This window comes from Cynocephalus volans, chromosome 1 (genome assembly GCF_027409185.1).
Source record: "Cynocephalus volans isolate mCynVol1 chromosome 1, mCynVol1.pri, whole genome shotgun sequence".
In the NCBI taxonomy this organism is placed as follows: Eukaryota; Metazoa; Chordata; class Mammalia; order Dermoptera; family Cynocephalidae; genus Cynocephalus; species Cynocephalus volans.
Genome location: NC_084460.1, coordinates 213,898,632 through 213,912,491, shown reverse-complemented (window position 1 = coordinate 213,912,491; position 13,860 = coordinate 213,898,632). Strand labels below are relative to the sequence as shown.

General features: G+C 37.4%; 1 protein-coding gene across 1 annotated transcript in view; it reads right to left on the bottom strand.

Moving 5' to 3' along the window:
* ARHGAP15 (Rho GTPase activating protein 15) overlaps positions 1 to 13,860 on the bottom strand; it is a 563,492-nt gene that overhangs the window by 118,813 nt on the left and 430,819 nt on the right. The window contains exon 11 of the mRNA XM_063076301.1: positions 10,980 to 11,114. Within this exon, the coding sequence (XP_062932371.1) occupies positions 10,980 to 11,114 (135 nt within the window). The remainder of the gene's footprint in view (positions 1 to 10,979; positions 11,115 to 13,860) is intronic.

The window sequence follows — 13,860 nt, the reverse complement described above, 5'->3', positions numbered from 1 at the left end:
TTTGACCTCTTAGAATTTCAGTTTCTGAAAAATAAAAGTGTTACATAAAATAAAATGGTGGGAAGGGGCAGGAAACTACACAGTTAAATGGAAAACTATAAATAAATCAATGCAAGGGGGAAGCTCTCATCATTATCCAATAGGACTTTTTTATAGTTCATGAATTTTTAAAAAAACGTTTGTCTTCATCCTTCAAAGCATATCACTTTTACTTCTAAGACCAGCACTGCTACTTGTTTTCTATAATAGTGACTCCATTTTCTATGTTTCTGTTTCCCAAAGTGTAGGTAGAAAATGTATGAGTCTATCCTTAGGGAAGAATTCTATTCTCCAAACCACATGGCAGTTCTCAGCATGGATATTCTGCTGTTCCGACATAAGCAGAATCCCCCAGGAAATTTATAGTACTCCAGCAGCCATCACATCTAAAGTGTAACTCTGCAGAACAATAAGGAGTGAGCCACTCCAAAGAGCCCATGATAGTCCTAGAAGCTATTTGAAACAAATTCTTTTATTGACAGAAAAGTGGAGAACTAAAGACAAGTGCTCGAGCAAATGAGAGCAGGAGATCAAACATGAGTAAACCAGGGAGAAGGGGGGAAGGGATCAGCTGTCATTTTAGCATGTTTTGAAAAAACTCATAGGAGGTAATACGAAAGTTCTCTTGAGAGAATTGTAAAAAAAACCAAACGTCTACGTTTTTAAAGCTAGAGTATTGTAAATGTGCCAACTAAAAAAAAAAAAGTGAAACATTTCAGGTTTGGAAGTATATGTCTCTGTCTGTCTGTCCCTGTGTCTATGTATGTGTATATGAGGAGGGATGATTCTTTGTTGAATATGGTTTAGCTGACAATCTTTGAATATTTTTATCTGAGAGAAGTATCTACAGTGTTACAAATATTTGCACTGACTTGTGTATAGCCTCCCCCTGCCACACCCCAAACTTCTCACCCACCAAGGAGCCTATGACCTTCACAAGCTAAAACACCAGGATACACTTTCAGCAAGGCAGCTAATTTCCCAACTGGGAGAAGCCATTAGTTTGAAGTTGTCTCTCCTGGTGCCACTGTGAATACCACAGATTTGCTAATATTTAATAGAAGCAAGGCAGCATCAGGTTGGAGGAGCTGGCTAGCTTCTGGGTTATGATTAAGATGTAAGTTCTATAATAAAGTGATAGGCTTTGGACTATAATTGGGATTGGGCCTGGGAACGGCTGGCGGAGCAGAGGAAAAATGTCATGAGATAATGAAAATGAGAGTCCCCTCATCATGAAGCAAGAGAAAATCCTGTAATATTTAAACATGTTTTGTGCTGTATGGGATTCTAGAAACAAAATATTAAAGCAGAATGAAGATGGCTCTATGTGTCACTTGAGACCTTTGCCAGGGAAGTGGAAAGACTAGTGAGAGCAGACAGAAAGGTCCTCCAGGACTATGACCTAAAGGATAGTCTGACTACACTCTGATATAATAATACCAGGTAACATTTACTGAATACTGTGTGCCAGGAACTCTGTAAATAAATGCTTTATCCCGACTAGCATTTCATTAAACTTTTTACAATCTCCATTGGGAAGATACCATTTTCCATCTGTTTTATAGATGTGAAAATGGAGACCTAGAGAGATTAAGAATTTGCTGAAGGTCTTTACTCAAGGTTAATGGTGGAGTCAGGATCTGAATTGAGGTGGTGGTGTGTGGTGCAGGTAGAATCTTTAGCTTAGCTGATGAGGTCACACCTCCTTGAGAAGTTGACATGTGAGAGGCAACCCAGGAAAGCGTGTTTCAGTAGAGGGTTGGGGCATTCAAAGACGTTCACACAGGCTGGGGTATTCAAAGATCAGCCAGCCAGGAGATCAATGGGCTGGAAAACAATGCGCAAGGCAGAGGACAGCAGACAATGAAGTTGGAGAGCTTGTGGGTGACCAGATTGTTAGGGCTTTGAAGACCTTGGAAGGAATTAGGCTTTTCTCCAAAATGAAATGCAAGTCAGTTACATTAATTTGCTTATGTTTATAACTAGAATCACACTGGATTGGGTGAGAAAGAAAAGTTATTAGGGAAGTAGGAAAGGCCATTCTCCTGGAAATGTGGCCAGAGTCAGAGCTGGGGGTCGGTGGGCAGAAGATGTTTCAGAAGGTCCATCAGTGGTGATCACAAGGTGGCTGTCAACCCAAGAATGTGAAATGAGTCAGGAGTCTCAGTGTAGAATGAAAGGCCACGAACCATTCATTTCATTAGGATCTATTGATGCAGTGAATCTAATAACAGGCAGAGAAAACCAGCTGCTCAACATAAGAGGAATGGGTCAAGATAACTGTTTTCCACCAAGTTATTGAAGAGAAATTCTGCATTTTGTACTCTATTTTTTAAAAGCACATCCATTCATTAGGAGTGGTGATGCTCAGGAAGCTGACTCATGAAGGCTGCCTGGCTGATTGCTCAGCTTGAGAAGTTTATTGCTTTGAAAAATTGACCCCTTAAGGATGTGGGAGAAAGGAGTGCAAATAAAATAAAAGTTTTAAGGAAAAGCAAAAAGACAAGCACCACATTTTCTAATGGAGCCGAAGTTTTACCACTCAATTAATTTCAGAGTCAAGGCCCAATTTTAATTCTGAATCACCTTCTAGTTTTACTTATAAAGGACTTTTCATTGAGCCAAATTAAGTAGATGGAGGTCCAGTTGTTTATTATCTAGCATTAAACCATTCTTACAAAAAGACACCTGTGCAAGCCATTTGGCTCTAGTCAACTATTTTTTTACATTTTAATTATGAATATAATTAAGATGAGTTAAGAGACAAGCTAGGCATTAGCCATAAAATTTCTACTTTGCTAACACACACACACGCGCGCACACACACACACACACACACACACACAGAGATTGATTAAAAAGCAACCACAACCAAAACCCCACCAAGTCCGTGAGAATGTTAGCTTGCAGTGGAAACTTTAGATAGGGAGTCTTTGTAAAATTTATCTTTATTTCTATTTCAAATTTCCTTGAATAGTACAGTAGAGGATATTTTTGTACTACATTATTTTTACATATCTGATTTTTTTGCATGAACCTTTAAACCCTGCTTCTTACTTTCTCCAGTTTTAAGGCAATTTGTCATTATCATGCTTTCATGTTTAGCAACCATTTTAGTCAAGTGCCTTGCAAGCTCTGTTTCTTTTCTCCCAAAGAATGTCATCATGGAGTCGATGATGCATCAGAAATAGTTTGACCAAAGGGCAAGACAACGTTATGAGTAAAGAAAATATTTGCAAATATTCTTAACTGGTTTTTTCCCCAACTACCCATTAAAAGTATACTTTAAAGGCAAAATGGCCTGGTGGCCATAGGAAAAACCATTAGAACATGTAATAGATATTTTTTGCCATAGGGCAATGTCTTCAATGTCAATTATTTTTATATGAGGAGGGTGTGACTGACATATATACAGGAAAATGTGTTTAAGGACTAGGTATGGGGTACACTCTCTCTTTGGTGACTAATAGCCTGCATTTTAATGTTCTTAGTCAATCTTATGGATACCATTTCTCACAATTTGTTTTCTGCTTAATTAATCAACATTTACAAAAATCGGGTATTAAAAGATATACTGTCTTCAAATACATGTGTGACTGCAGCCTTTAAATTAAAGACTTGTATGTAATATCCATACTATCTCAATTTATCACTGGCTTGCCAAATCTCCAAGTGTTGTATATATTACATATGTATATGTATATGCATATTTATCAAATAAACACCAACAAACATGATATATGATATATATAATATACAGTATTTACTTAGAGAAACTAGAATAGATGACGAAAGAGATGAACCAAAAGATTATTTTGAACAAGAAATTAGCATTAATTGCATTCCCATAATAGGAAATATATGGAAATATATGTTCAGGCGTGGGAAGAAAAGTTATTTCCTTTGTACACAAAAGGCAACTTTGGAAACTTACAAATCAACAAATGCAAACTCACATGCTCTAATGTGAGCATGAAAGAGCTGAGGTGAAGAAGGTGATCAAAATGAAATGATCGGAGAGTCCTTTTAAATAAACAAGCTTTGGTCCAGGTTTAAATCAAATCTCTAATCCCATTCCTCACAAATAATAGGTAGTATGTCCTATGAGTAAATGCATGAGGTCATTTCTCTATACTTCTACTGATCAATACATGGTTTCATTATTATTTCAACTCTGTTGATTGTTTGGATTTGAGAGAAAGCAGATGAAAATGGATGGATTAAGAGCATTTGTGAAATGGAGGTAGAATAGGTACTACTTGTATAAACTAAGACAGGAAAAAACATGTTGTGATAGGAAGAAAAATGACCCACCAATGATTTGCAGATGTGATTAAGTTAAGGACCTTGAGATGAAAACATTATCCTGAATTATCCCAGTGAGTCCAATGTAATTACAAGGGTCTTCCAAAGTGGAAGATGGAGGCAGAAGAATATTAGAGGGGGGTGTGAATATGTAAGAGGTCAGAGTAATGTGATACGATGTGAAAAGAACTTGACATGCCATTGTGGGCTGTGAAGGTGGAGAAAGGGCGCCATTAACTCATGCATGTAGGCAGCCTCCTCTAGAGCTGGAAAAGGTAAGAAAAGGATTCTTCTCTAGAGTCTCCAGAAGGGAATGCAGCCCTGCTGATGCTCTGATTGTAGTTCAATGAGACCTATGTCAGACTCTGTCCTAAAGAACTATGAGATAATAAATTAATGTTGTTTTAGGTCACTGAGTTTGAGGTCATTTGTTATGGCAGCTATAGGAAACAAATACACATGTTATTTGGGAAAGAGTGGCTCTAACTCAGAAAGCAAAGAAAAGTCCTTGGCTGTGCTCCCTGAAGCATTCCTAGATGCCACCATTTCAATATGAATTAGGAAGACAGAAGGCTCTAGAAAAGAGGCATCCTGGAAAAATGGGACTGTATAGAATACAATGTCAGAAAAGAGTAAGGACTTTATAAAAGAAGGAATGAAAAGCAAGGAAAATGAAAAGCAATCACAAACTCCAGGAAAAATAAATTAAAAATCTACACAAGCAAATCATGATCCAACTACAAAGGAAAACACTGTTGCCAAGAGTTTATGCAATTTTGGAGGTAAAACAAAATAGATTCTGTTTAATCTAGTGAGGAATATTCTTTGAGAAGGGAAGAGTTGTGATGATGGGCTCAAAAGAAGGAATCTTTGCAAAACCACTGGGATAGGCAGTGTACAATGCTGATAGAGTCATGATAATTCAAATGTAAATGTTGTTTACTAGTTTTATGATTAGACAAATCACTGAAGACTTAGAACAGCGATTAAAATTTAAAGTAGTTAATGACGAATGGTTGACTGTGAAAGAAAGGAAGAGAGATGAAGGAAAGGGTGGAAAGAATATGGCACCTTACAAAGGGAAGAGTTAGCAGATATTGTGGAGTGTTGATGAAACAGGAAACAGACGTTTAAGCATATTATTTAGCATCCAAATATAATAATGTGATTACCAAATATTGAGGGGAGTGGAGTAGACTGAATTAGCATTTCATATTAGGTAATAAAAGATATTATTCATGGTTGATAAATCAAAAGTAGAGATATTATCTAGAATTATGAAAGTAACCAGTATAGAAGATAAAAATGAAATAGTTAAATGGGTTTCCACTCATGAGCAGGCCTGGGGATGTGAAATGATAGGGCCCAATACTCTGCTTTTTATCATAAACTCTTCTGTATGATTTGGTTTGTTGTGTGCTGTAATTTGATACAAGTAAATGATTATAAAAAAGAATAATAAAAATAAACTTAAAATAGTTATTCATATGAAACAGAAAAATAACATTGTACATATCTAAACAAATTTCAAAAGGAGATGGGTGAGCAATTGGTTACAGAAATAATAGAGTGAAGGGTTAAAAATGTCCTCAAAGAAGGCAACATTGAAGCCATTAATGATTTTAATACTTGGTGGTAAAAATTAAAACATTGTTCATTCTTGGGAGATTTTACTTTATTTCTAACCTAAAACACTAATACCTTTTTAATTCTTTGTAAAGAATTGGTTGTGGTCTTATATAGGATATACAGGCCTTATATAGATCAATGGAACAGACAGATATTTGGCAACAGCTAAGTTACTCATTCCTCAAGGCAATGTAGGACGATGGAAGTATTTGCATTTTAGAGTCTGGTGCTGAATGTTAAGTCTAATTTTTTGAACTATGTGAATTTGGGACTCCTTTAAAAAATTGATTTATTTTTAAATCATTTATTGAGTGTCTAATATAGAGTAAGAAAAATGTTGTCATTTAATTCTCACAGTATGTCTATGAGCTAGAAATTATTGTCCACATGATCTTTCCATTTCTCCAATATCTTCTGCTTTGTTATTTTGGGGATTAAGTAAAACAATTACCAGAAAATGCCAGTGAGCTTTTCTTCTATCTGTCTCTTTCCTGGGAACTTTGGAAAATGCATATATTAAAACAGAAAGACGCCTCATGATGTCTCTTTTCTTTGGATCTATAGAGTTACCAGAGTGAAAATGATGAGAAAAGAGGTAAACTTAGTACATTCCTAGGATTTAGATCTACTGGAAATGTCCAGGGCCCCTGCAGACTTCCAGACACAAGATTGCGTCACCTATCATAAAACTCTATAGCTGTGTTTTTCTACCCAGTTCACATTTACAGTACTAATAAGGCCTTCAGCACCAGTCATTTCCAGGGAATTAAGTCCTTGCAGTCAGTGGGTTAAATCCCCTCGAAATAACCTGCAGGTGACCCAATTGCATTGACCTCAAGTACAGAATTTCAGATCAATAGCTGCAGTTCTTGGATTCTGAAATATAAAACAATCTCTAGTGTTTTTGTTACCCCAATGAGTATTATCAGACAGGGGATTACTATGGCAATTGTAAGTTCTTATGATATTAATGTTTGTTTTTGGTCCAAAAAAGAAACTATTTTAAAAAGTAAATGCCTTCTGTTCACTCTTCTTAGAATATGTAATGATGACTTTCAAACATAAATGAGAATTAAAAGTAATTCAAATAGCACAAGTGGTCATTAACTGCTTATACTAGAAATAACATTTCTTCCTTAGATGCAAAATATTCCAGGTGGATGTGAAATTCCTTTTGGTCAATTCACCTTTTGACTCTGCCATGAAAGAGTAACAGATCTCTTAATTTGGGACCAAATAAAAATGTTAAGCCTTCACAAACTGGGCTTGGAAAAGTGAAAGAGAAAAAGGAAATAACATTATGTTAACATGAACTGAAACACTGACTGGCACTGTATTCTGCTCATTTCTAAACAAAGAACAGCAACCACTTTAGGTATTTACACCAACAGAGGGAATTAATTTGATGCAGGGAACTGGTTACCCAAGTGATGAAGAAGCTGAGAGCCAGATAAGGAAGAGTGAGGTAACCAAGAAATTAGCCACACAGGAACCTCTTTCAGGGCTAAAGAGGCAGGGAAAGGAGGGTCTGAGTCACCAGATGGATGCTGGGACCAGAGTGGGCCCATCCTTCTACAGCTAAAGCCGTGGAGGGGATAGAGCCTCAGGCAAGGAAGCTATCTGAGGCAGAGGGGTGGGCAAGGGTGAGGAGGTGGGGGATGAACTGATGAACTGGCTGGCTTTTGCCTTCCCCCTGCCCCCACTATCACCTGCCTGTGGCTTCCACTGGCTCAACAGCAGGAAGACAGCCCTCAAGAGCACCTGTGAAATACAACTGGCTAAGGTCAGCCCTGACGTAGAAGAAAGCACAGAAGGGAAGGGCGAGATCTGAGGGCAAAGAGACCCAAACTCAGCCTACATGGTCATCCCCCCGTGAATTCACTTTGCCTGATTTGTCCCTTTTCACTTAAAGTGAAAAATTCATGGGTGGATCTCATCAGCTTCTCAAATGTCTAAATTTTACAAGAGACAATGTGAGCTATAATAAAGCCCAGCACCCCTCTGGGACTGCATATGAATGTCCTTATAAATTTGAAAGATTTTTTAGTTCAATTGGTGCACAACAGAACAAAAGCACCTGCTCTGGTGTGGTTTTTACCATTGCTAAGGAAGTAGGTGGCCATTCTCTCATCACTTAATTTTTTTTTTTTTTAAATTTTATTTTGTCGATATACATGTGGCTGATTATTGCTCCCCATCACCAAAACCTCCCTCCCTTCTCCCTCCCCCCCAACAATGTCCTTTCTGTTTGCTTGTTGTATCAACTTCAAATAATTGTGGTTGTTATATCTTCTTCCCCCCCCCAGTTTTTGTGTGTGTGTGTGTGTGTGTCTGTGTGTGTGTGTGTGTGAATGGATATTTAAAGATGAATTACAACCTGTCATTTACCCTGAGTTTAGAACACAAGAACATGCTTCAAGGTTATACCAAAAATTCATAAGTTAGTAAATGTATGTCTCTGTTGACCATCGTAACACATTTCTTAGTCATATTACCCTGTTGTTTTGTCCTTCCATCTTACCTATTAAAAATAATGACATTCTACTATTTTGAGTTATTTAAGGCAAAGTTGCTAAGTGTTTTAGTCTGTTTGGGCTGATAAAAAATACTATACGCTGAGTAGCTTAAAAACAATGGAAATTTATTTCTCACAGTTCTGGAGACTGAGAAACCCAAGATCAAGGTGCTGACAGATTCAGTGTCTGGTGAGGGCCCACTTTCTGATTCATAGATGGCAACTTCTAGCTATGTCTTCACATGGTAGAAGAGGTGAGAGTTCTCTCTCAGGCCTCTTTTAAAAAGGCAGTAATCCAATTCATGAGAGCTCCCTCCTCATGACCTAATCACCTTCCAAAGGTCCCACCTCCTAATACCATCACCTTGGGGGTTAGTATGTAGACATATGAATTTTGGTAGTATACAAACCTTCAGACTACAGCACTGAGTTTGATTCTCCTTGCCTTGAGCCATGAAGGAAAAACTCTCCTATCTCTGCTCTTCCAGATTTACTTTCTCAAACAAAGCTCATCTGGAGAAACACTGTTTGCATTTGTATTTTTGAAGGACTTTCTTAAACACTATCTCATTCATTCTCACCATAACTCATTTTCATAGGGATTGGCTGAAACTCTTGCTACAGCCATCAGTCTCAATAGCATTCTGCCTGACTCAACTCTGCCTTGTTCAGTTCTGATCACTTCTGTATTTTCGAAATTCTATCCAATTTAGACTTAAGTCTAGGATATTCCAGGGATGGTCCCATTTTTTATAGAAATTCAAAGGATACATCCTCACATGGGTTCTGAGGGCCTGCTTTCCATATCTCTTAAGCTAAGGGAATGGCTTGTCTAATATCTTTTGAATCAGGTGAACTAAAGGAAGCTTAAATGATGGGTATCCTGTGTCATAGCCCCCAAAGCAGCACACATGCAAGTGTGTTTCCAAATGAGATAATTCTCACTTGAATGTATGGAGATATGATGCAAAATCTGTATGACTTCTTTAAACATACACAATCAGAGATAGTACCCACATGTAAGTCCTTCCAATTTCCTGCCAGCATGCTGTCCCAGCACTGGGAGGGTTTGCCATGCTTACATATTCCAAGACAGAACATCAGAATAAACTGTTGTGGAAGTGCATGCTTGTTTATTTTTCTTTTATTCCTCCTTTTTAATTGAGCTTATGAGATCCCGGGAACTATAAAATATTGCTCTTTTTGAGAAGTGGAGAGCTCATGAAGTGAAAAGTCATGACAAGGGATAAGAACTCCAGCCTCAACTCAAAATCCATAGTTAGAGTACTATTACTACATAAAACAACAGCAACAGCAACAACAATAACACCACCGACAAAATCTGAAACTGTGAGCTGGCAACAAGAGAAAGACTTAGGAGAAAAATCTCTTCTTTATTCCTCTTGATATCATTTTGCCAGAGCTTTCAACAAGTGTGAAGACTTTTGTGAATAAAAAACAGAATAAAAGGTCATATACAGGGGCTGTTCTCCAACATGGGCCCCCCAAATACCCATTCCCACTAATGGAAACACAGCACACATAGCCGTCCAAGATCATACCTCCTAAGTAGAACATTTTTTTTTTTGAAGATTTTTCTCCTTGGGACTTTAATTAAGCTCCTGCCAGGCTTGCAAGCTTTTTAATTTTACCTTTCTTTTTTCTTTCTTTCTTTTTCCTCCTCAAATCAGCTTGCTTGCCAAGAAACTTTTCCCAAGCTGTCACAGTTATGGTAAGTGTACCCTAAGATATTAAATTAAGATATGCAATAGTAGTTGCTTCTTCATGGATCAATAGCAGAAGTTCCATTGCACATGGAAAAGATTTTCATTCATTCATTCATTCACTTATTTTTACTTAAGTATGTGTGCTTTATGAATAAGAAAGTAATAGAAAAAGAAGCTTCATATGAGCAATATAACTCACACCCCCAGAAAGTCACTAGTTAGAGAAGAAATTTGCCATTACTTGGTTTGATACTTACACTGCTCATAAGCAAATTGTAGCCGACTATTTACTAGTGTTGGTGGGTGAGGGGTGAGTGAGCCAAGAGTAAGTGATGCCTCAGTCAATGATTTAACACATATTTAATGCAACGTAATATTGAATTTACCTAGTTTCCTTTTCAAGACCCCTTTGTACTCAAACTCATGGCAATTCTGAAAGTACAAAGGGGTGTGAAAGGTAACCCCTTTAAAGCAGATTCATGAAAAGCTATTTTCACTTGAGGAGGCTTAGTTAAAAATTGCCATCCCAAATAGAATGCCATCTTCTTTTTTCTTTTTTCTTTCCTTAATTTTTTTAAAAAACTCAGATAATATTGCAGGGCCAGAAATAAACCATCAAAAACACAAAAACTAAAATGGAAGATATGGAGCATTGGGGATATTATCTGTTCTCCATGATTATTATTACCATCATTCTTATTATTTACTTGACATTCCACGATGCCGGGTTATTCCACCAGCTGCTCCTTCTCGGAGGTACTTACTGATCGCCTCCACAAACAGCTCAAAGAAACTGTAAGGAAAGAGCGGCTCAGGCAGCTCCCGGAAAAACATCTTCAGTGCTCCGGTGACAACGTGGATGTCCTCCCACTGGCTGTCGTCCAAATTCAGCTTCTCTTCTGGGAAAACACGAGGAGAAATGGAACAACTGGTTTTAATGAAACAATTACAAGACACTAATTATTATGTTAATGTTTGCCTACTATCATCAGCAACCGTTAACAGCCTTCTGCACCTAGAGGTTTGGTGCTGTGCATGTTTTTTTTCCTTCCCCTTTTTTTCCGTAGGAAGGGAACATTTTCAATGGAATACCATCTGTAGGAATGCAGCTTACAAAAAAAACAAGAGACACAAAGAGACAGTGCCATTGACTCAGTGTGTCAGATACGTTTATTCCCATAATGCATCAGTATGAAAATTAGCATCACAGCTCAACATGATTCAAAGCTATTTGGTTTTGAGGCCGAGGGGCTAAGAGTTGCCAATGATGGCCGGCTCGAGGGACCGGCCTAAAGGCCTTGCTGAGCCAACAGGAGACATATGCTAAACATGGCAATAGAAAATGAGTTATTGCTTTACATGTGTTAGCCTTGCTATGTACAAGGGAATAATGGGTAACACTTTTTTCCTTTTTTTGCCTGAATATAAAGTCAGCAAGGAATAGAATACTGAGTGAGAAAGGATATTAATTCCTTCTTACTGCTTAAAAATATCTTTTTTTTTTTTTTTAGTTTTCATTTCAGTGAGGAAAATGTGCCCAGCAACAATATTAGACAGACCCCTGTTGGCCTACATAGGCTATGCAAAGCTGTCAAAAATGATAACACGCTAAAGACAAACCACAAGTGCTCACCAGCTCTTTTCAGAAACAACAGAAATGTTTGCTTAGGAGGCTTGAGTGAGTTGAGACATTGGAATATTCAAGAAAATAAATGCCAAAATGAAGGTTTTAGTGGAAATTAAGTGTGCTGGGCAATTATTTTCTTCCTTTTTGCCCTCAATATGAAAGTTTGGAATCATTCTTACCCAAGAAGTGGATGCATTAGTGTCTGAAAGTGGCATCTTTACATACAATTAAAAGTCAGCAAGGCACAAAGGCGTTGCTGTTGATCCACAGGATTTGTCTTTCTAAACATGCATCATGGAAAAGATTTTGGATTCTGGGCTTAATGAAAACTAAAGCTAATCATTTTAGGCAATCTGAGGGTTAACTGTAAAGCAGAGGATCCTGGCAAGAACTGAACAGGTATTTGGTCACCTGTAATATTGTTCCGTTACTGATGTCTTGTGCTTACACTCACACGCCTTCTCAGTGACAGTTGTATGAACACAGAGGAGCATTTTGCACCAGAAATGTAAGAAAAGCTGAGAATTGTCACTGTAGGGATCCTCGGCATGGGATGTTTTGCTAATAGTGTTCATGTCCTTTTAAAAATATTAGCCCAGATCTTTATTGGATTCTTTTTTCCTACACGGGCTATTATTTCCAGAGGTAGTAAGTGACGTTCCTGCTCAATAGTATGTTTGTAAAGAGAAAGAATGAAGGTGGATCTGTTTATTTCAGATGGATTATTTTCTTCTTCCCTTTCAGTCTTCATTCCTACCTCAATCATAACACAATAATATGATCCACAACAAAATCAGCAGAGGAGACCTTCCTTCTGCCCTGCAATCATTTTTGATTGATTGTATTTCAACAATTAGTCTTTTATTTGGCTACACGCTATTGAAATAAGCCGACAGCATCTTAGCAGGCCAGCTTTAAACAGTCAACTGTTAACAATAGCATCAAAAAGGGAGACCTGATGGGGTTTACTGTCACTTTAAAGAACGGGGTTTTCACATTGTTGAAATCTGTCAGATATTTTGAAATGTCCCTCTCACTATGGTGCCACACCCCCTGCGTGCCCTTATAATAAAATTGGTTTTACTCCTGATTAAATCATTTTCTCCCTACCCACTACCATACTTCTCATAATGGACCTGTGCGCTCTACAGCTGGTGTTCTTCCCATGGTACCAATTCTTACTTTATCTTTTAAGCACTTTGCTGCTAAGATCTCATGCAGAGTGCTTATGTTTTGTTAAGAGCTTCATTCTTAGAGAAATAGCTTAACACATGTTCTAAAAATGTTGTACAACTTATTGCTTAAAACACATTTAGAAAATGTATAAGTACTGTAGTTTTGGCACTGAACTTTAAATGGAAACCTAAATACACACACACACACACACACACACACACACACACACACACACACACACACACAACTATCTCTACCAAAAATTTATCAGTCCAACACAAAATGCCATATTGGGGCACAGGTTTGAGATCGCTAAAGGAAAGTGTTCAGCAGGTAAAAAAGAGAATAATTTTTGTCTTCAGCAAGAAAACAACAACAATGAAGACAAATCATTGTTTAACCAAAGGAAAACACCACTGATATTAGTCACCTCCACATAAATAAGAGTTAATTCAAGTGAATGTGATCATGGAATATTTCAATATATTTAAAAGAAAATTAACCAATCAGTGAATACCATTTGATTATGCTCACTTAGATGCTATAAGATATCAGTATCAACTTGTGTCACTTAAACCAATATTTCTACTATAGATACCTATGCAGTCTTATTTAAAGGAAAAAATAATAGGTAGCCCTTCAACAAGTAGCTTAAATAAACAGTATGTCAGGTAGTTGGAAAGAGTCTTTTGGAATATAATATCTAATTTTTATAGCAAATTTTTAATAACCAACCAAGGTTAAGATCCTTTATAAAGGATGTTTAGGCATAATTTTTCAAGGCCACTGTGATTTATCTAAACTTACAATTACGGCCATAAAATACACCTCCTCATGAAGCC